The sequence below is a fragment of the Hippopotamus amphibius genome, chromosome 3 (genome assembly GCF_030028045.1).
Source record: "Hippopotamus amphibius kiboko isolate mHipAmp2 chromosome 3, mHipAmp2.hap2, whole genome shotgun sequence".
Lineage (NCBI taxonomy): Eukaryota > Metazoa > Chordata > Mammalia > Artiodactyla > Hippopotamidae > Hippopotamus > Hippopotamus amphibius.
In genome coordinates, this window is record NC_080188.1 from 88376076 (window position 1) to 88399940 (window position 23865).

At 41.0% G+C, this 23865-nt stretch overlaps 1 protein-coding gene across 2 annotated transcripts in view; it reads right to left on the minus strand.

Moving 5' to 3' along the window:
• The window catches only part of GASK1B (golgi associated kinase 1B), a 51672-nt gene extending 31185 nt beyond the window's left edge, over positions 1 to 20487 (minus strand). Inside the window, exons 1-2 of one of the 2 annotated variants that reach the window (XM_057729090.1) lie at positions 20314 to 20487; positions 17957 to 19089 (exon numbers count right to left, since the gene is read on the minus strand). In XM_057729090.1, coding sequence (XP_057585073.1) covers positions 17957 to 18866 — 910 coding nt within the window. In that variant the 5' untranslated portion in view covers positions 18867 to 19089; positions 20314 to 20487. Of the gene's footprint in view, positions 1 to 17956; positions 19090 to 19796; positions 19914 to 20313 lie in introns of those variants that run through there. The other variant, XM_057729091.1, reaches the window with a different exon arrangement.
• Between the last annotated feature and the right edge of the window lie 3378 nt (positions 20488 to 23865).

Sequence of the window (23865 nt, forward strand, 5' to 3'; positions counted from 1 at the left end):
AATAAATAAATAAATGAACAAACACACTGTTAGCATATTACTGACTAAGTGTGTACTCTTGGCTGTCACTCATTTTTTCACAGCTTCACACTCTCACCTGTCACGTGTGACAGTTTAATTAGATGACATTTAAGATCCCTTTGTTTTCTGAATATTTACTATTTTTATACCTCAATGATGCTTCCTAATAGGAGTCTTATAAGACAGAAAGTTATTGTTAGACAAGGAAAGAAAAGTTTTTCTTTTTAATAAGATACTTTATAGATGTGGCAGGAATAGGCCACTACCCACCAATAACAATGTCCTCTGGTTAATGTGGTTTTATTCCACACCTAAAAGCAGCCACCATGAAAAAGAAAAGAATCCAGACATTTATAATTGTCTGTTTAGTGTCTGAGTGGAGCTGCTCTCTATTTGTAATAACAACTGTCTGATTTTCTGAGGCCACATTATGATGTCAGGAAGAAAAAGAATTTTTAGAAATTGCAAATTTAAAAGTGAAATTGTATGTTTCACACCAGTCCCTATAATCTCCAAAGAAAGAAAAAGGAAGCAAGAGGGTTTTTTCATTCCTGATAGAAGCAACGGCACTCCTGGGAATGGACAATTTACTCACATAAAATCTTGCAAAGTGTATTTAAGCAAATGTCATTTCTTCAACTCCCTGTGCATAGAATATTTTTTCAAAAAAATCTGTCACTCGAATTTTCTGTCTCATTCTTGATAGTTTAGAAATGTCATTGGTAAACTGTACATTAAACAACACTGTAAGCTTAAAACCAAAAGCATCCCTCTCAAGCCCCCATGTCTATCAAATAAAGTCACTGAAAGATGATGAAGCATAGCTTTGCTTATAATTTAGAAATCAGAAGGATCTCTTGGAAAAACAACAACAACTAAGTCACAAAGATCTGAAAAATCCCATTTAACTCATTCTTAACAGGCCTGGACAATAGAAGCCTCTGAAACTATGGCTGGAATGTCAAGATACATCAAAGGGATTTTTAAAGCTCTTTCAAATGACCTGAGAGGTTCTCAATTTATAACTGTTTGCTTTTTGTTAAAGACTTTTATTTTCCCATCTTGCTTGTTTGCCTTTGTGTAGAGTTCTTATCTGTGGTCTTTAATGCAAGGACAGTCACTCCTCTAACCACTCTTGAATGTGGTGTTACTGTGACCTCAACAGTATTAATAACATTCACTTAATCATTCTATTCACCCACATTCCAGTTTTGTTCAAAAGAAAAATCTTTCTCCTTTTAGCCTTGAAATTTAGGCCAGGGCATGGAGAAAGTCCTTTAGCTTGTGGAAAATAGGCCATAGTCACTGATGTACAATTAAAAGACAAACAGAGAAAGAAACATGAACCATAACTAAAGAACTTAATTGTTACCTCTCTCCTTTTTATTTTCTTTTACTGTACTAAAATGATTTGGGGCTGCTGGGATCCAATTAGCTTCTTAGATATTAGATAAATATAATGTTAAATGTATATGCTCCAAATACTATGCCAATTTAAAAAATAAGAAGAAGAATAAATTGCAGGTAAAAGCAGTCCATCATGCAATGCAAGACATGTAAACCAGTGTAAGCAAATACACGTAAGAGACACAACACAGCTTTCAAAGATATGCACACTTCAGACTTCCAAATATCAACACCAAGAGGCTCTATCAGTCAGGGTCTTCGGAACAAAGTGATACACAGCTAGCTATTCTCAGGGCTAGGAAGTATTCAAAGGGAGTAGAAACCTAACACTGAAATTCAACAACACAAATCAATACACAAGACAGACAACCACCAGCTTCCTCAGTACACAAGGCCCTCAGAGCAATGAGGACATGATGCACATAAACAACTGAAACAGTTAACTTCTGCGCTACTTTTCCTTCCCTGTAGAAACATTTGCTTCATATTTTAAAAGTAATTAAAAGTAAATCTACACATTTTAAGAAATGTGGAAAAAACATTAAAATATACAGCTAAAAGATGACATGATACTATATATATGAAACACTAAAATCTCCACCAAAAAAAATATTGGGGGACTTCCTAGGTGTCTCAGTGGTTAAGAATCTGCCTACCAATGCAGGGGACACGGGTTCAATCCCTGCTCCAGGAAGATCCCACATGCTGCAGAACAACTGAGCCCATGTTCCACAACTATTGAGCCTGTGCTCTAAAGTCCGTGAGCCACAACTATTGAGCCCATATGCCACAACTACTGAAGCCCATGCACCTAGAGCCCATGCTCTGCAATAGGAGAAGTCACCACAATGAGGAGCCCATGCACCACAATGGAGAGTAGCCCCTACTTGCCACAACTAGACAAAGCCCATGTGGAGCAATGAAGACCCAATGCAGCCAATAAATAAATAAATAAATTTATTAAAAAAAACACTATTGGAACTTATAAAGGAATTCAGTACAGTTAAAGGATATGATATTAATATACAGATATCTGTTGCTTTTCTATACACTGATAATGAACTCTCAGAAAGAAAAATTAAGGAAACAATCCTGTTTACAATCATATCAAAAAGAATAAAATACCTAGGAATAAACTTAACTAAGGAGGTGAAAGATATATATGCTAAAAGGTATAAAACATTGATGAAGGAATTTGAAAATTATACAAAGAAATAGAAAGATATCCCATGCTCTTGGATCAGAAGAATTAACATTGTTAAAATGCCCATACTACCCAAAGCCATCTACAGATTTAATGCAACCCTATCAAAACACTCATGGCACTTTTTACCAAACTAGAATAAATAATCCTGAAATTTATATGAAACAACAAAAGATCCCAGATTGCCAAAGCAATCTTGAGGAAAAACAACAAAGCTGGAGGAATTATGCTCTCTAACTTCAAACAATACCACAAAGCTACAGAGATCAAAACAGTACAGCACAGGCACAAAACAGACATACAGGTCAATGGAACAGAAGAGAGAGCCTGGAAATAAACCCAGGCATTTACTCAATTAATCTATTACAAAGGAGGCAATAATATACACTGGAGAAAATACAGTCTCTTCAATAAGTGGTTCTGGGAAAACTGGATAGCTGCATGTAAAAGAATGAGATTAGACATTTCCTCACATCATGTAGAAAAATAAGCTCAAAATTAATTAAAGCTCTAAATGTAAGACCTGAAACCACAAAACTCCTAGAACACAGGCAGAACACTCTTTGACATAAATTGTAGCAATATTTTTTGGATCTGGCTCCTAAGGGAAAAGAAATACAAGCAAAAATAAACAAATGGGACCTAATTAAACTTAAAGGCTTTTGTACAGCAAAGGAAACCATCAATAAAATGAAAAGACAACCTACTGAATGGGAGAAAATATTTGCAAACAATATGACTGACAGGGGTTAATGTTCAACATATATAAACAGCTCATACAACTCAATATCAAAAAAACAAAGAACCCTTAAAAATGGGTAGAAGACCTGAATAGACATTTTTCCAAAGAAGACATACAGATGGCCAACAGGTCATGAAAGGATGCTCAACCTTGCTAATCTTCAGAGAAATGCAAATCAAACCACAATGAGATTTCACCTCACACCTATAAGAATTGCTATCATCAAAAAGACTACAAACAACAAATGTTGGAGAGGATGCAGAGAAAATGGAAGCCTTGTACATTGTTGGTGGGAATGTACATCGGTGCAGCCACTATGGAAAACAGTATGGAAGTTCCTCAAAAATCTGACTACCATGTGATCCAGCAACTCCACTGCTAGGTATATATCCAAAGAAAACAAAAACACTACTTTGAAAGATACGTGTGCCCCAATGTTCATAGCAGCATTATTTACAATAGCCAAGACATGGAAGCAACCTAAGTCCATTAACAGATGAATGGGTAAAGAAGATGTGGCACATATATACAATGGAATATTACTCAGCCATAAAAAGAATGAAGTTTTTGCCATTTGCAACAACAAGGATGAACGTAGAAAGTATTATGCTTAGGAAAATAAGTCAGTCAGAGAAAGACAAATATTCTACATTACATCACTTATGTGCGGAATCTAAAAAAACAAATAAACCAATGTATATAACAAAACAGAAACAGATTCACAGATATAGAAAAAAAACTAGTGGTTATTAGTGGGGAGAGGGAAGTGGGGAGGGTGAGATGGGGTAGGGGATTAAGAGACACCAACTACTATGTATAAAACAAATAAACAACAAAGTTATATTATACAGCACAGAAAAATATAGCCATAGTTTTTAATAATGTTAAATGGTGTCTACAACTATAGAAATATTGAATCACTATGTTGTACACCTGAAATTAATAATTAATATTGTAATCAACTATACTTCAATACAAAAATAAACATAAAAAAATGTAGCCAAGAAAACAATTATCTACAATCTCCTACCCTAGTAATTCATTCTGTTATTTGTATTTTTACATCTGATATTTTCCTATCCCTTCTTTTCACACCTGAAAAGTAAATTGTTTTTAGAAATTTAAGGAGTAGAGCCTATGGTTAGAGGTCAGACTCTGGAATCCAATGGACCTTTTGAATTCTGGTCACATTACTTGTTGGCTTTGTAATGTTAGACAAGTTATATAACCTCTTTAAACCTCACTTTCCCCACCCTCTGTAAAATGTGGGCAATACTGTACCTTCCAAAACAAACTTTGTTAAATAGGATCACGCATTTAAATTTCTCAGCCTGGTGCCTCACATACATGCATATCCCAGAAAGGTTTTGCTATGACTATTATTATATGCATGCATTATACAATCACATAATTCATCAGCTTTCCACTAGCCCTATTGTTTATTGAGCATCTACTATGTCTCCAGCTCGGTTCTAGGCCTAAAGCATACGTACATACATACACACACACACACACACACACACACACGCCAGGTTTTCAGTTGTCTGTTGTTTCATTTTTTTTGTTTTTTGTGGTTTTTTTGTTTGTTTCTGTTTTTTGTTTGTGTTTTGTTTTGTTTTGATTTGTTTTTTGCTTTCATACAGTTTACATTTCCATCAGGGAAAAAAGGCAAAATTTATGCAAGGAAAATAAACTATTTGGAATCATCTTATGTATATTATTTGTCATTGTTTCACTAACTGTTACATCACAAACATTTCTCTTATAATTAAGTGTTCTTAAACAGTATCACTTTAACCGTGATACAATCATCTAGCCCAGTGGTCAGAAAAATTCGTTAAGGGCAAACAGTAAGTATTCTAGGCTTTGAGGGCCTTGGGTTTGTCAACTAGCAAGCACTCAACTCCATTGTGATACAAAAGCAGTCAAAACACTGTATAACCAAATGGTGGTGGCTATGTTCCAATAAAACTTTATTACAGGCACTGAAAGTTACATTTTATATAATTTTTAAGTGATGTAGTAATATTATGATGATTTTTTTTCAACTATTTAAAATTGTAGAAACCATTGGTAGCTCAGGGACCACATAAAACTGTCTGTAGGCTATCTCTCATCCACAGACTGTAGGGAATCAATATCTACTGTATGGGTTTATTGCATTTCATTTAACACTTCTCTCCTTTAAGTCTTAAAAAATTTTGATACATTTTCTATTAAATTACTTTAAAAATTGTTCTCACACTGCCACAGGGAGCTTTCAGTGGATAGGAATAACTGGTTTTCAGTTAATATACTCTGTTTTCCTCCACATCCATCTTCCCGCAGCAAAATATTCTGACTGTCTCAGAAAGATGTTCTGTCCTGCCCCGCCTGACATCAGTCACCGCAGGGAACAGGGGCTTCCAGAAAGCCGTCTGAGCCAAGCTGCTTGCTCTTCTTTCCAGCAAGCAGGTCCTGCAAGAGGCTCCAGATCTCAGAGCTGTGAGCAACTACTGTGAGGAGCATTCCCCCTTGTATAAAATACGGCTGATAACGGAATTAAATGAACTTTGATAGATCTGAAGGGATGACAGAGAAATTGCCTCTGAAAGCAGGAAATGGGTTAAAGCAACTTACCTGAAGCGTTTCAGAGGTGAGGGGCATTCATCTCTTTGCATTCGGGTTTGTCAAAATGATGCAGTGCTGGGATCTCTAGAGAAATCTTAACAGGGAAGAGATAAAATTCTAACTGTCAGAGTGGGGAGGAAGCAGAGTTTTAGAAGATATGTGGGTGTTCATGTGAATTAAAGGTTATACAGCTGTCTTTAAAAAAATGAGACTTTCCAGTAAAACTTACTTTTTCCAAAATCTGAATATTTCCTCTGAATTTTGATGCTCTCCAAAGTCATTCTTTATTCAAAAGCACAAAGGAGACATTCTTTTGAGAAGATGAACGTGAAAATCCACTAAGAATGAATGCTATACACAAGCTCCTCTGCCTTGGTTTATTAAGTGCCCTTCACCTTGAACCAGTGACCGCCTTTGTTGAACTACAGGGAGAGTTGTCAGTGTCTGTCTGCATCTATCACTGGGCAAAAATAAGCAAAAACATCCTGAGCTCTGAAATCAAAAGCCTATTTTATCACATGGGCCAACTTCCAAGACTTCTTGTGAACAAGACAGAAAGGAAAGTGTTCAGCTCAGAGCCCTTCATTAAAAATAACTCTAAAACCCAACAAAAAAAATAAAGACAAGTCAAAACTTGAGACTCATCTTTGTTAAAGGAAACAAATCCTGTCAGGTCCCACTGCAACTGTCCAATGCACTGAAGGAACACTTGAACGTTGCAGACCTCTAAGCTGCTAAAAGCAAATGTTGACAGGGGCGTACCTCCAGTGAGAGGGTAGCAGGTGTCTGGTTGTTAATGATCCCTTAAGTATGATCTGCTCTATTTTTCTACAGTGCCTCTCACAGTAGAGTTCTGGCGATTAAAAGTGAAAAAAGCAGGTAAGATCTCTTGGCTTAGCATTGGTGAACGTGGACAAGTCAGTCAATGTGAGAAAGGGTGAAATAGGATTCTGTGACAGCCTTGCCAGGGGAGGAAATGTGGAGGATAAGATGCTCAGGCTTTCAAACATGGTTAATTAATTCACTTATTGCCAAAGCACGTATTTACCATTGTCCCCCAATATCTGAACCCAGTTGGTTCCTGTGTTTCAGATAGAAAGGATTCTGAGTGAGGCACACCAGAAACAGGGGCCCTACAAGATCCCAGTCCCAAGTGAGGCCCCGGCCATGGCTAGGAGTTTAGTAGAAACAGATAAGCATGCGTGTGATGACGATCAGGTTGCATGTCTGCCAGTTGAAGTGTGTCTTGAAGGGAACAAGTGAAGGACTAAAATAAAGGCTGGACTCTCAGTGCAAAGCCGAGCAACAAAGAACTGCCAGCCCCCGAGTAGCAACATGGTGAGCCGTGGCCATGAATAAGGAGCAGAGCCTTCTCTGAAGAGGAGCTGAGTATGAAGGGTGGCGCCCAGAAAGAAGTCACAAGTGTTGATTCTACTCTTGAGTGTCTCTGGTCTCCACAGGACTCAAGATCAGTCCTCCAGCCACCCTGACGGAGGCACCGGGCTCCTCAAGGCATGAAAAGTGTGAGATGCAGAGACACTGAAAATACAGCACTGTCAGATGTTAGAAAGAACCCACCTAGGTTAGGTTTCAAAAGGGGAAAGTGGTAGAGAGGCAGAATTGCATAGACTTTATACTGCAGATTCTATGCAGCCAACGAAGTCCTCGACACGAGGGCTTGTCTTAGGAATCCAATTTCTGGGTGATTTAGAATACAGTTCTTCCAACAAAAATACAAATGTATTGAGTTACTTTCCGGTTTCACTAACTTCTTTTCTCGAGGTTGGACTGAGTTAAAAGGATCTCCATGTTTCCTCAAGCGTTAGCTAAGCGTGAAGCCCTTGTGACTTCCTCCTTCACAGACTACTCAGACAATCCAAACCATCCATTCTACTGTAAAAACAAAGTGTCCTCCTTTGCTCTGAACCTTTGACTAATGGACAGGAACTTCTGCTTTCTAGGTCTGCCAGGGACTTCCGCTATGAAAATGGAAACTCCCAGACTCTTCCTGTCTCAATATTCCATTTAGAAAAACAGGAACCGACTTTGACTTCAGAGGGCTGTGATGATGGAGTCACTTTCAGGCTCCACAAACGATCACATTTTGCCAATAACGTCTTGGTCACATCAGGGGTACCTGGTCCTGGGCCATGTAGTGTTGGTTGACGTAGATGAAGAAGCCGTGGATTCCTGACCAGGGTGAGCTTCCTAATAGTCCAAAGCTCATCCCATCACCCCTCTTCTTCAGGCCCTTCAGTGATTCCCCATTATCTGTGGGATGCAGTCCTTGTCCTTCCATGACATAAATCCACCCACTCCCCACTCACCACCCCCCCAGCCCTAATCTCCTTTCTCCAGAACTGTTTGCAGTTTTCCAGGCACACGTTGCCTTCACAAACTTCTCACACATATGTTCTCTCCATTCATCCGTACCCGCCCATCCCTCACCCCACCCACAGCGACACTGAAGAACCAGTCTGACATTACTGCTTCTAAAACTTTCTGCAGTCCCCATACCCACCCCCCAAACGCACATATCCCCCTCTGTGCCTGCAGGGTTCCCTAAACATATCTCCATGGAGGTCTTCATCCTACCTTTCTTGTAGGATGGGATTTGCTTAGCTGTCTCCTGCCCTCACACTGAGAGCCTGTGAGAGCAGGGACTGGTTTCCAATCATCTTTGGTTCTCCAGCTCCTGACATAATGTTCAGGCCAAAGCAAGCATTCAAAAATGTTGATGAATGAATGAGTGCATTTTCCAGAATCCCTATTTTCATCTCCAGCCCTTAGGTTCTAAGGGTCAATGGGCCCTGAACAAAGGTTTGGTTGGTGTGACCTCCTAGTAAGCAGTGATTTCACTGTCCTCACTCTAGATGAATGGAGGAGGATTAAGAGACACTAGAGAAGTAGAGGTGGGGGCATTCAGGGGGTTTCCAGTCCCTCATTCCAACATCCACCACCATGACTCCATAATTCCCTGAGACTCAGGAATGATGATGCAGGGGTGGTGGGGACACCACTGCCTCACTCCTTCTGAGCCCAAATCACTGTCGTGAGAAGAGGATGGTTAAGGCATCGTGACTACATTTGGGAAAGGCCACAGAGGCTGAAAGGCCGTGGAGGCAGCAGGTTCTGATGTGGACACATGATTACTTAGGAAGGCCCAGCCCATGTCCACCAAGGCTCCAGGTGAGGTGAAAGTATAATGATGACGGTACAGACAGCAGTGAGGACCAGGCTGGGGAGCCCTCCCACCCACATCTGCAGCCCAGCCCTGCTGCACACAACCGGACACATGCTACTCTCTGAGCCTCATTTTCCCCACAGGGAATCTCTCCGAGTGTATCTGATGTGCGGGGCTGTGGCGCAATTTGGTGAAATGATGAATGTAAAGTGCTTCGCCCTCCACCAACCAGAGAGACTGGGATCATCCACCACCCACTCCAGCACCGTCTTTAAATGACAACTTGAGGTGCCTGTTTATTTCATTCAAGTAAACATCAATCTAGAGAAACAAACTCAGAAAATCTAAGGAGACGTATCAGCAAGAGCTGACTCAGCTTAGAAACTGAATGAAAATAAAAGATAGCCATCACTGCGTGTTCCTATGTGAAGGATGCTGCTATAGATATTTTATCCATATCAGCTCACTTCATTCTCACAACTCAATAAGGTAAATACCATTATCAACATCATCACACTATGGAGAAATGAGGTAAAAAGAGATTAAGTGAATTCATCCAGATCACACAGGTATCAGAGGGTAGAACCAGGATTCAGATTCAGGGAGTCTACACTGCGAGTCATTAGGAGCTGAACTGCATCCCCCAGAATTCAGAATGTGACTGCATTTGGAGAAAGAGCCTTTAAAGAGGCAATTAAATTACCAATAAGCTGAGGCTGTTAGAGCGGCCCTAATCCAATCTGACTAGTGTTCTCATGAGAAGGGGATATTTGGACACACCTAGAGACAGGAGGGGCAGAAGATTACAGAGGAAAGATTGTATGAGGATGCAGTGAGAAGGCGGTCCTCAGCAAACCAAGGAGAGAGGCCTCAGAAGAAACCAAACTGGCCGACACCTTGACCTTGGACTTCCAACCTGCAGAACTTTAAGAAATAAATGTCTTCTGTGTAAGCCCCCGAGTCTGTGGTATATTGTAATGTCAGCCCTAGCAAAGGGATATGCCAGTCCACGCTCTGAAACACAAAGCTATTTGAATTAGAAATTATACAGCTTCTTCCCCATTTTAGAGGCACACATAGAAAGTAAATGCTATCAGTTACAACCAAATTCTATCAAAACATCAATATTTGCCCATTAACTGAGCTCAGCACTCATCCAGATTCAGCAACACATTTAGTCCTAATGGAAAGGTCATGACCTTGGGCTCAGGCTGGTGCTGAGTGAATCTTGAAATCAGTGGCCATATGAAGAGTCCCTCCAGGCCACTGAGCTGTCACATGGTCCAATAGTGTCAGCTCCGAGGGGGCAGGGATTCTTGACTGTTTTGTCCACTGATGTAGCCCCCAATGACTAGAAGAGAGGCTAGCACGCAGCAGGTGCTCAATACATATTCCTTAAAAGAAGAAAAGATGCTATAAAAGGGAACAGATTGCATGCAGCTGAGGAACATGCATCTTTCAGGCTGTGGGCACTGTGGCAACTACTAGCCACTGTCCCTTCTATCCCAGCCTCATGTGAGATCTGGGGACACATCCCAGAGGCCCAGCAGAGAAGGTTCCCCGGTTCCCCCACTTTGCCAATGAAGGTATGTAGTGAGCAAACAAGAGGACACTGCAAGTCCAGCACTGCTTGGAGCCCACATTCAGTAAACTTTTGTTCACTGATGAATGAAAACATTAAGCTGACCAGCTCAGTATGATTGCTAAAGAAATACCCTTAGGGCTTTTCTGGTAAAGAACGCAATGTGCTTTTCATCCAGATTTTCAAAAATAAGACATGATTCCTATACCCCCGAGTCAATTATTTTAAGAGAGTTTGCACCCATGTCCAAGATTTCTAGGATTTTGAAGTCAGTGTGTTTCCAAGTTGTGGGGGCATCTTTGTTATTCTCATAACTCCCTGAGAAAAACGCCTCTATCCTCACGTGAGAGCCTGGGACAACATCAATTATGCAGCTGCCACCCCGCCCCGCTCTGGCAGCCACACAACCACCGGTAGCTCACAGCACTGCTTGCATGGACTTGAGAAGAGAGTGGAAAATACACAGTGTATTTCTCCTGCTTTATGATAAGATGAGGCAGTACAAGTTGGAGAACAGTGAGCAACTTGGGATCTACAATGAATTTAAATGGCAGTTGGTGGGGTGTCTGCAGTTTGTCATCCAAGCAGCCCTGACACAGAATTCCTGGAACGGGGCTACCTTAATTCAGTCTGACAGCTCTGTGGCAGTAAAGCAGCATCCTAAAAATAAAGTACACATAATGCATCTTCCATGCTGGGCATGAAAAAGAGTATGATGCTTAAGTGCTACCAAAATGGTAGCCCTTGGGATTCGTTTGCATCTCTGTGCAGACTGCTGGGGAGCTTGGCCCAGCTCCTAAGTGGAAGATCACAAGGGTGCTGGGGTTCTTCTGCTCTCTACATGGACATAGTCTGCTTTGTCTTGTTTTAGATACATATTTTAAAATACTTTGTTAAAAAATAGTATATAAATGTATCAGCACCACATAGTATCTGGTGACCTCTGTCATGACTGGTGATTTTCCCAAGGACATTTTGGCAGAAAATATACTAATACGTTCAGTTATATTTGCATACATATAATTGTTTATGGTAAAACAAGAAAATCTGGGAAGCACTGGCTTGGATTTAAACAACAACAACCCTTGTAGCCGTGTTTATGGCTGTACTTCCCTTGAGTGAAAATATTATCAATGTTAAATGGTTGAGTTGAAAAAAGAAGTTAAATAGAAAGGCTGGCATAATGGTAAATCAGAAATCACCATGTTAACATTTGCGCATTGCTGTCTTTATCCCATGATTATATCAAGTTTCATTTGAGAGGTAATGTGGGTTAAGAGAAGCAATGTGGGGAGACTTTAGTATCAGACAGAATTGGGTACAAATTGCACTTCCACTGCTTATTAGCTATGCATCCTTGGGCAAATTTCACACCTCACTGAGCCTCAGGATTCCCGTTTATAAAGTATCAATACTATCTGCTGTGTGGAATTGCCAAGTAATGCAATAGACAAATGACACCAAAGGCAGTATAGACATTCTGTGATGCATAACACTAGATTCTCTATAGACTCACAAATGAAAAATATGTCATTACAGTAAGTCCCCTACATTTAACCTTCAAGCTGAAAACTTTCAAGGAGGCAAACATGTTCTCACATCCAATCATGTTAGTTAGTTCATGTGTCTGGCGTATATTGTCATATACGTGCATCCTCTACAAGTGGTTGTGCTTTTGTGTACTTTACTGTACAGTACTATATAGAGTACAGTAGTACAGTCTCTTTATTTCAAGCCCAGGATGTCCAGAAGCAAGTGTAAAGGCAGTGGGGATGTAGCTGGTACTACTATACTTTTCAAGGTACTATACTGTAAGATTAAAAATAATTCACTTTACTGTACAGTAGAAGCTTACACAACATTTTAAAGCAACTATATCCCAATAAAAAATTTTTAAAACAGCATAAAAAACACCAAAAAAAGTTTGGTTTATTTTTAGTATTTGTTTTTTAAGTATTATCTTTGTGGAAAATATTATAAACCTATTACAGTACAGTACTATATAGCCGATTGTGTTAGTTGGGTACCCAGGCTAACTTTGTTGGACTTAGGAACAAACTGGACTTATGAACACACTCTCAGAACAGAACTCATTCGTATGTAGGGGACTCATTGTATTGCAAGCACGGATTTTTTTTTAAAGGCCTTTGATGCTATATTTCAGTTCACTTTTGCATTTCCCACACAGATAAGCATAGAATGAGATTCTGGTCCAGTGATCATGGCTGGATTTTGTAGGATGGTACCCTCCTGGCCTTCCCTACCTATTTACAACTTTGCCCTTCCCCAAGCACAACCTTCTCATTTTCTTGGATATCTTTGGAGTGACACCTGTCAGAAAATGGTCCCGTACACAGTTCAAGGCCAGTAAGCCTGCTAAATTCACATACATATTTTTGGATTCAAGGATAGTCATCTAGAATTCATCAAGTTATACCACCAAGAATCTGTCCCAGATGAACCTGAGCTAGTGGCTCTGGGCAGATAGGATCACTGGTGTCAGTTCTACAACAAACAGACAAACAAATAAATAAATGCATGTTGATTCATCTGCGAGCCTGGGGCAGGACATCATCTCGTCACAGCCTCTGATGCTCTTTTACATCTCCTTTTTCATCATATGTATTGTTATTACATCCAGGTAATTTACATAACTCTGAGCAAAGGTATTTAATTACGTGGGGCCTCTACTTCCACATCCACAATGGCTCTCATAGAGTACCCACCTTGTAAAAAGTTTAGGAGGATTTAATGAGATAATAGGCACATGGTACTTAAAACAGTGCCTGGCACATTCAGTATTCCTCTTGCTATGGTTACAGTGCTATCTCCTTGAGAAATAAAATAGCCCATATCTGTGCATCAGAATGCAAGTCATCAGGGTCTAGTTGTGTTAGATAATCAGGTATAGGAATAGGTTGTGGTGATTAAAAAAGAAGACATACTTTAAGGCCCCCGAGAGAATTTGGTGAGAAAAGCAGATTGATAAAAAGGAAAGACTTGGAAGTTACAAGACAAGGGCTTGAATTTTTCTGGACAATTAACTCATTGTTTGACCTTGAGCTGCCCTCTTCTTATCTTTCTTTCTTCTCAAAATTGAGGTAAGAAAATGTCTCCTGAATAGACTTCTTTGAAAGATTAACTGAGATAAGCCAAATACCTATATTCGACTCACAAGACAGACTAGCGATGTTCTTGTTACTAAACATGAATTTATTTTCACAAACATTCATCAAAAGTCAGAGAACAGAAATAACACTTAGGGCAAATTACTTACATGACTGGCTGACTATCCACTCTCCCATATATGAGAAGATCTCCTCCCAGACCAAGCCAGATCATCAGAGAAACGCATACCTAAGCAGAGTCCTATCGTTCCTCCTACAGAAAATGCGTTATCAAATTACTTTACAGTGTGAGACCATAGACCATATTACATTGATGGTCCTCATGGGAATAAGCTCTATTCTGCCTATGGACTGTGTATCCATCTAAATAAACTCACTTTCACTTTAAAAAATAAAAAAAAGAATAAGCTCCATAAACCTTATTATTTTCATAATACAGAGGCTGCCAAGAATATTTTTCATTACCTTTTCAATGAGTGTTTATAAGAATCTCCAGGAGAAATCCAGACTGGATTTAGGACTAAAATGGTAGCACTTATCCTGAGTTTTGGAAGGTGGAAGCAAGTACAGATTTACTGTTTAGAGTCAGTGAAACAGGCCAAAAATGCATTTTTGCATTCATGCACAAATATGAATTGAGCACCTACTATGTGCCAGAGTCTCCACTGGAATCTGGAAACGCACTGATGGGCAAGAGAGGGAAAGTCTCTGCTTTCACAGAGCCTAGAGCCTAGTGGGAAGGAAGAGATGATTCGATAAGCAATTATAATTACAAAGTAATGATACAGACTGAGCCAGAAACAGATGCTGGGTAACTAGATAACATCTATTATCCCCTTAGGTGGATAGAGAGCCTCAAATAAAGCTAAGCTTGGACCAAGAGAAGACTGGGAGGACCCTGGAGGAAAGAACACACATCTGTGGAAATCAGGCGAAGAAAGACAGAAGTCTGGAAAAGACTGGAGGTAGGTACTGAGAACCTAACTGTGTATCCCCTACCATGACCAGAACTGATCTATTTATGTACTTTACATCAGTACAATGTCTCCATGAGTATAATTATATTGTGTAGAGAGCTTATAACTGTATCTAAATTATGTCCTAGCCTCCTGAGGAAACTGGCCTGATTTTATGACTCTCAATAACTACATTCTAGGAGAAAGTATAAAAGAAAGAATAAAGGTCTGGTGTTCCTTGAGGTACAATCTTAGGTATTTAACTCATCACATGAGAATCATGTCAGTACAAGCTTGCTGGTTTCTTTCTATCACCACTTACTTCTGAAAGGAGAGAGGAACACGAGTCTACATTGGGAATATAAATACCTCCTTTCAATTTAATGCAACTGCCTTCTTCATTCCCAAAGGTGCTTGGTATTCGGAGAACAGAATTAAATACCTAAGAGGTATCCTGGCACCAAAAATTTAAGCCAGCAGGAGACCTAGGTTTTAGTCCTAGCCCTGTCACATAAAGAAATGATATGTATGCAGAGAAAACTCTAATTCGAAAAGATACATGCACCTCAGTGTTCATAGCAGCACTATTTCCAATAGCCAAGACATGGAAGCAACCTAAATGTCCATCGACAGATGAATGGATAAAGAAGATGTGGTATATATACAATGGAATATTACTCAGCCATAAAAAAGAATGAAATAATGCCATTTGCAGCAATATGGATGGACCCAGAGATTATTATACTAAGTGAAGTAAGTCAGAGAAAGACAAATACTGTATGATGTCACTTACATGTGGAATCTTAAAAAAAAATGATACAAATAAACTTATTTACAAAACAGAAACAGACTCACAGACATAGAGAACAAACGTACAGTTACCAAAGGGGAAAGGGGGGGGTTAGGAATTTGGGATTAACAGATACACAGTACTATATATAAAATAGATAAACAACAAGGACCTACTGTGTAGCACAAGGAACTATATTCAGTATCTTGTAATAAACCATAATGGAAAAGAATCTGTAAAAGAACATATATATATATATTCTATGTATAACTGAGTCCCTTTGCTGTACACCTGAAACTAACACAGCATTGTAAATCAACTAGACAAATTTAAAAAAAAAGAAATGATAGGTGAGGCTTGGAGGCTGTATGAGTAACTCAGTGAACTTGGTACCACATGTGTTTCATGTAGTAACACAAATAGCCAATATTTATTGAAGGTTTACCGTATGTCAAGCACCAGGTCCACGTGTTTTCCTTGTATTAACTAGCAACAACCTCATGAGCTAGGTATTGTTGTCACTTACAGCTGAGGACACAGAGGGACAGAGAGATATTGTGACATTTGTGGGTCACATAGTTGGTAAATTCAAACCCAGGAGGTCCAGATCCAGAGCCCAGGCTCCTAACCACTACTTTCCTCTCCCAACTTCTGTCCAGGAGTTCCCAGGGAAGCTGGAAGGACAGGTCAGAGTACCCCGCCTCAGGATACATTCAAGCGCACATCACCTCTTCTCAGGGCCTTTGTGACATGAAATGTACAGCAAGAGAGCCTTCCAGGGGGACCCTCTGCCCTATTGTCTCCATGCCCACCCACATCTTCCTTCTCTCCAAGGTGCTCCCATCTGGACAGAAAGTGGTACAGTCACCTAAGCCCAGTGGCTAAGAGCTGATGTTTTGAAGTGTGGTGGGCCTGTGCTAGAAACCCAGTTTAACCATTAACATGAGGCCAATTACTTTGCCTGAATAAGGCTCAGCTTTCTCATCTACTAAGTGGAAATAATAATGGGACCTGCCTCCTAGCACTGTTGCGAGAAACATAAGAGTCAAGATGTATATGGACTATCTGTCTCAAGCAGCATAGCACTTAGCAAATAATGAGCACCCACCAAAAGTGAGCTTTAACCACCATTTGATAGAATGTTTGAGAGGCTTTCTCACATTAGCATCAACCTGGTGGATGACTTTGTGAACCTGAGACATCAAAATGTACCTGTGAATCTGCAGCACTTAGCCATGAACCAGGATGAGTAGAGAATGCCAAGTCTTTCTAAGTAAACCTACTGGTACGTTAAGAAGTACCCATTCTAAGACTAAATTATACTCTTAAAGCCATGAAAATGCAGTTTGGCTTTTGGCCACTCCCAGAGCTTTAATCCATTCCAGTGCAGACTCCACAGAAACTGAGCTGAAATGCTACATTTTATGGTAACAGGAAGTAAGGAAATAGCCTTTGAGTTTATAATCTCTTTGGGGCCCTTTTTAGCCTCTTGGACCAGTCTGGATTCAGAGGGGCAACTTCTGGGATCACTCTGCTTTCAAACACAGTCAAGGACCCACCCTACTTTGTTCTGGAAGCCTGGAATAGCCTCAGGATTCAGAGAAAATCCTTTCTGTGGCATGAGCATGGCCCCACACCAGCCCTGACACCTGCAGCTGAAAGGGCCAGCTGCACACCCTAGAACCCGCCAAAATGTCTGTCACCTGGTGGCATCTCGGCACTCAGGCACACTAAACCATAGTGATAGACTTGGGGAAAACACACGGCTGGTTAGTATATACACAGAACAAAGCACCTCTTTTGGCCTCATTTTCTTTGTAAACAAAGGGGGTTAGATCCATCCTGAATAGTGAAGGGATTGAATCTAACATGGTCTGGCTCTGGGCCTCTAAAAAAGATTGCTTAAGAAAGATAACCCTCTTCCCCTTTATTTTTAAAAACGTCCAATGCACAAGATTCTACTTACTTCTACAGTAACCTATTTAATAATATGCCTGTCAGCAAGTTCTTTGCCTCCACCCCAGCTTCCTCTCCTCATCACGCAAATTGCCACTGGCTTTAATTAGATTTAATAAACCTCTGGGAGGCGCGGTGAGGGAAACGGAGAGCATAGATTACACCGTGGGGGCTTAATCTTGCATAAGGAGTATAGCATCTCCTCGGCACTCCTGTATCCTCCCAAAGCTGGGAAAATCAAGGATGCCAAGCGTATGGAAAGACACGCTGGGAAACGTGGGTGGAGACAATCATTTAGAAAAAGTGACTGAGGGAAAAGAGAAAATCAAGCCCAATCCCCAACAGCTGCAAATAAGGAAGCCTGGGAAATGGTTACCTTGGATGAACTCGGATTTCCTGCTCACAGAAGGCAGGGTCCTGTTGAGTCCCAGGATCCTGTCCAGGTGGAAGGCAAACACCTCGCTCATGTCCAGAGGCTGCTTGAGCAGCCCGCAGGGGCTGGGGCCGCAGGCTGGCACCGAGGGCCGGGCGGTCTCCTCTAGCACCAGCAGGCGCGCTCCGCTCCTGGACCGGACGGGCTGGAGACCCACCACCGCGCCATCAGCCAGCAGGCGCATCCAGCCGATGTCTTCTCTGCTCAGCCACGACGGGGCGCTCTCGCTGTAGATCCTGATGTTGCTCTCCCTGGCCCTGGGCAACTGCACATCTGCGCCCCCACCTCGCGCTCCCGGACCTCGGATCCACGTCCAGGGTCGCTCCCCAGCCTTGGCCAGGTTTCCTCCCCGGACGTGCCCAGGCGCTTCAGCATCAGCTGCCCTTGCAGCTTCCTGAGGCCGAAGGGATGGTCCGACCAAAGCCTCGGGTCCTTGAACCCGAGGAGCCACCGCATACTTCTTCCTGCGCTTGGGTTTCACCGTGCCACGGATGTTGGAGGGCTTGCTGCGCTTGGAGCGCAGGGTGATGTACACCACGTTGGGCTGCAGCGTGGTCCCATTGCCCTGGGCCTCGGGAGGGGCCAGAGTGCCGTCCAGGGGTATCTCAGGGTAGGGGGCCTCGAGGGCGGCCCAGCTCCGGTGCGGCCCCTTTTCCGCGGGCCCCCCGTGCTGGACAGAGGCGCGCCCCACCTGGCTCACCAGGAAGCCCAGGTAGATGGCGCAGGCCGTGCCCAGCAGGAGGTTCCTCCGGGTCCTGGGGCGCCGGCTGCTCCAGAGTTTCAGCACCCTCGGTACGCACAGCGAGCGGAGGAACCAGTTTATGAGTTGCCCTGGCTTGTCCCGACAGCTCATTTCTGCGCCGCGTCCACATGCTGAACAGAGTTTAAAGTTGGCCGTTGGCGCCTGCTGACATGATGCATGGTTTCCTGAACCCAGCTGTCGCCTTTGCTCAGGTGTCTTAGTGGGTGGAGGTGGAAGTTAAGGGTTAGTGTTGGAGCCGGGAAGGCTTCTGACAGTGGCCACAACAAACCTTTTAAAGCCCCTTCAGCATCCCAAGGAGAAGTCTGGCTAGTTCCTGGGAATGAATGGAAACAGAGTGAACTGAGTCACAGTCTCAAACTCTGTCAGTTCCTCCACAAGAGGAAAGAAAAAAACTGAACTCTTTCCTTTCATCACCATCACCACTAAATGCTGTTTTAAATGAAGTTAAAAAAAAAAAAGAAAAGAAACAAGATAGATGTATAGATTTGATAGTGTTTCAATTACTGAAAACAAACCATCAAAATCCAAGACTATTTTATAACTTGCAGCTAGAGTCATTTAATTTGATCCTGAAGGAAAAACATTAAAATTTGACGAATCCAGGCTTTTCTTTTTGAAATTCAGAAATAATTTAAGAAAAGCAACAAAAGATTTTAAAAATCTATAACTGTCTCCTAATTATTTTTAAAAGTCCTGCATTAACTAATTGGGCAGAAGCACCAAGTATTAACACTCAAATTCAGAAACATATTCTCTTAATCTGATGGCACAATCTTTTCTTCATACTGTATTCCATTATTTTACATTAAAGTTTATTATAATATAAAGCCATACATGCCCATGTATCTTGGAAGCAATTACACTTATTCAGTCAGACACACATAAACACAAAACACACATCTAACTGCTTTTTATTCCTTTTCTTTCCACCAAAGTCAGCTGAAAGAAAACCAAAAGCTCTCTAGCTCTATTTTTTCACGTTATTAAAAAGAAGAAGAACTGGTAAGCAACGTTACTTACACAGCTGGCCCCGTTCTTGGCTCCAGGAAGAATGTAATCCCTGACTCTAATGCAAAGAACTTTTAAAGGCTGAGGCATGTAAGTAGAACATATTTCATGGTCAAGAGTGTTCCACATTTCAAATATTTCAGCTCCGCTTTAAAAGCTCCCTTGAAAACTACTGATTGCAAAGCAAAACGGGTACTTGTTAACTGGCTGCTGACAGCCCACTTTTAAGACGTGTAAGGGTTTTTTTTTTAATATTTTAAAAAATAAACTTTAATTTTAAATTCTGCGGAAAAAAATGCTGTACAGAAGCAGTTTTCATTCAAATATTTTTCCACTTATTTTTAACCCCTGGGAGCCCTCTAGTGTCCTGTTTGGAAACAGACTCGGAAATAGCCTCTTGAAGTGAAAAAGCATTTGAGAGTGTTTGCTTAGCAGCAGTGCAATAAGGGCCTCGAGAAGTGAATGCATTCACCCCCTCCGTCCATCCCAGGGGCCTGGGATTAGAGCGCCAGAGTTGCCAGGGACTCACCTTTCCATCCTGGCCATGTCCAGAGTAACATTGGTCTCCCACCACTTCTGAGAAGAGGATGCCCAGAAGTTCATAAAGAGGTAAGAAAGGGTTAATGCAAATGAGGGGAAAAAAAAACAGAACAGGAAGATAAGAGTACACATCAGTGAGAAGAGACATTTATAGTGTGCCGTTGCACAGTGCAACAGTTCACAAAAAGAAGTTGTGGATTCTCTCTGATTGGAGGTCTTTTAAACACAGGTTACTGATTGGTTTAGGTAGTTTGCGTGTCCCGGCACAAAGTCAGGGGTTGATGACCTCCGGCTCTCACTTAGACTTATCATTTTTGCTTCAACAGCAAATATAATCTAGAAGGCAGGCAGACAGGCAGGAAGGGGACAGGGATTGTTTTCCCCACTGGAAAAGAAGATTGCGATATGGGGGTGGGGGCAGGGGAGGGAATTAGAGTACGTTTAATTCTCAAAAAACTACATTTGAAAATGCGGAAAAGATCAAAATACGTACAGAAAGAAAGAATAAACTTCCAAGTGATCAAATATCAAAGATTATAATAAAACTGTTCCTTTAGCACTCAGACTCAGAACTTTCTTTCTCTTTAAAAGTTCTGGGACATGAGGAAGGAGACAGAACAAATCCAATGTTGACAGTGGCTTAGAAGTTCCCGTAGATTCTGGCTAAACTTCATGAGAATTTAAGAGTCAAATTGATTTCCTTTGTGCTCCAGTACTCTTTTTTTTTTTTAATTTTTATTGTATATTGAAACATAATTGATTAACCATGTTGTATTAGTTTCAGGTGTACAGCAAAGTGATTCCGTTATACATATACATGTATCTATTCTTTTTCAAATTCTTTTCCCAATTAAGTTGTTACAGAATATTGAGCAGAGTTCCCTGTGCTATACAGTAGGTATTTGTTGGTTATCTATTTTAAATATAACAGTGTGTACATGTCAATCCCAAACTCCCAATTTATCCCTCTCCTCCACTCTTCCCCCCAGTTATCCTAAGTTCATTCTCTGAGTCTGTTTCTGTTTTGTAAATAAGTTCATTTGTATTATTATTTTTTAGATTCAGCATGTAAGCGATATCATATGTTATTTGTCTTTGTCTGACTTACTTCACTTAGTATGATAAACTCTGGGGTCCATCCATGTTGCTGCAAATGCCATTATTTCCTTCTTTTTCTGTGGCTGAGTAATATTCCATTGTATACATGTACCACATGTTCTTTATCTATCCCTTGTCAATGAACACTTAGGTTGCTTCCATGTCTGGCTATTGTAAATAGTGCTGCTATAAGCACTGGGGTGCATGTATCTTTTTGAATTATAATTTTGTCTGGGATATATGCCCTGGAGTGGGATTACTGGTAGCAATACTCTTAAAGCTCACTTCCATGACTGCAGAATTATTTTCTAATAGAAATATTAACTTCTTGAAAGGAAACTATAACAAAGCTGGTTTGTATATCTTGTTATTTTCACATATTGAGAAGAATTAACTGATCTGAACTCTTTAAAAAGTAAAAGTAAGTCTTTGGCAGAGGCCAGATTACACCAAACAGAAGCCTCTGCGAGCTGTTTGCAAAGCAGGTTTTTTAGTAGAAAAAAGCTTAGGAAGTAGATAAGAGTTGTCTGAGTTAGTAAACGTGATTAAGTATCCCTCTCCTCCCCCAAATTTTTGTCTCTGACACCTCATTGAACTTCTCAGAGACCCTTCTCCCAGCCCTGACATCTGACAGGGAGTCACCATTGCCCCAAAGGGAAGATCTCTGGTCGAATTAGGAACCAGCTCATGGAATCATGTGTGTAGCTAATACACTGATATTACAAATACACTGGATAAACAGGACTCAGCAAATAGAATCAGAAAACAATTTGAATCTTCCTCCTCACTGCCTATACAAACCTGCTCTGTGGACTAGTAGCCCTTTTCAACTCCTTTGCCATAACTTCTGTAGTCCAACTTAGATTTTTTTAAAAAGTCTCCATCATTTTAGTCACAGACACGCACATACACACACATAAATGAATCAAAAGTTAGCTTCTATGTAACAGTCAAAATGTTCACGTCTCTTTATGTTCACATTTCTTTTATGTTTACAGCATTATCCCTCTCCGGAAGCTTGCGGATCCTCAAAAAGTACGGCTAAAAATCTACTGAAAAGGGAGAAAGGAAAGCCATACCAGATTGTTTCTTCTGTCTAGATCTCCTGTTCCTCATCCTCCCACCCACTCACTCCGCTTTGAGTTTGGCTCTGGCTGGTCCAGAGTTGAAGGGTGATGGGGAGGGAGAGGTAGCAGCAGAAATGTCCTCGTTACCCCCTGACGTTGTGAATTGGCAAACCAGCTCTTGGGGCTGGGCAGGTAAAGCTGACCCTCGGGGGTGGGGGTGGGCGGGTGCCGTCACTTTGAGGATCATGGACTCTCTGGCTGGCTGTCAATGTGGGCTCAATCCCTTGGAATCAGGAAGCCCACTATTCTGCGGAGATCACCTTGTTTCTTCAGGCTGTTCTCTTGGGCAGCATTTAAGATGACCAGCAGGCTGGCTTTCTCATTTGGGCCTGTGTGTATCTCCCACAGTGGTCCAACAGACACAGTGACGTCCTCTGCCCAACATCCTCAGCTCCCCCAAGGCAGCAGCCGCCTTCCTGGGCTCAGCGGACCCACCCTGCAGTTTGAAATGGGGAACCAGTCTCATCTTTTGCTCGTGGTCATGGTGAAAGCTGAACAGAAATGTATTTTCTCCCATCAGGTATCATGGAGCTCCAGAGAGAAATTCCATTTAGTTTTAGAAAAATAAGGCTGAGTTCTTTGAGTGAATCACAGTTTGAAAATTTATTGCTGTGACATAATATTCACATACACCACGTGAGAACACGTAGAACTCAAAATATTTGTTATTGCTCTGAATAGCATTAGCTCAAAGGCTGATATGATAATCCTCATAAATAAGGATTCTCTCTGCATTAAAAAGTAAATCTGTGAGCAAAACAAAGTGGAAAAGTAGGCAGTAAGATATGTCTGATTTAATGGTGTGGCCCATTAAATAACCCAGGAATTTTTTATATCTTTATGGAGAAGTAAAAGGGTTTGTAATAATGTTCCATTTCTTTCTTTCTTTTTTTGTGGGTTTTTTTTTTTTTTGGCCATGCCGCACAGTTTGCAGGATCTTAGTTCCCTGACCAGGGGTTGAACCCCGGGTCCCTGCAGTGAAAAAGTTGAGTCCAAATCACCAGACCACCAGGGAATTCCCTAATATTCTATTTCTTGACCTAGATGGTATTTATTGGGAGATAACTCCTTGGCTATTCATTTACTATTTGTGCACTTTTCCATATGTATCTTATCCTTTAATAAAACTGGAAGCAGTAGTGGGTAAACAAATATTCATTTATATTCTTTATACCATGGATATCAACCCTATTCCCTCATATAAAAAGGGACAGAGAGAGTAATAATTTTTTACATCTTTTTTTTACAGTGAAGAGTTCATGCTACTTTCATCATTTCAAAATTAAATTAAAAAGTTGAACAATGAAATCGCTCAA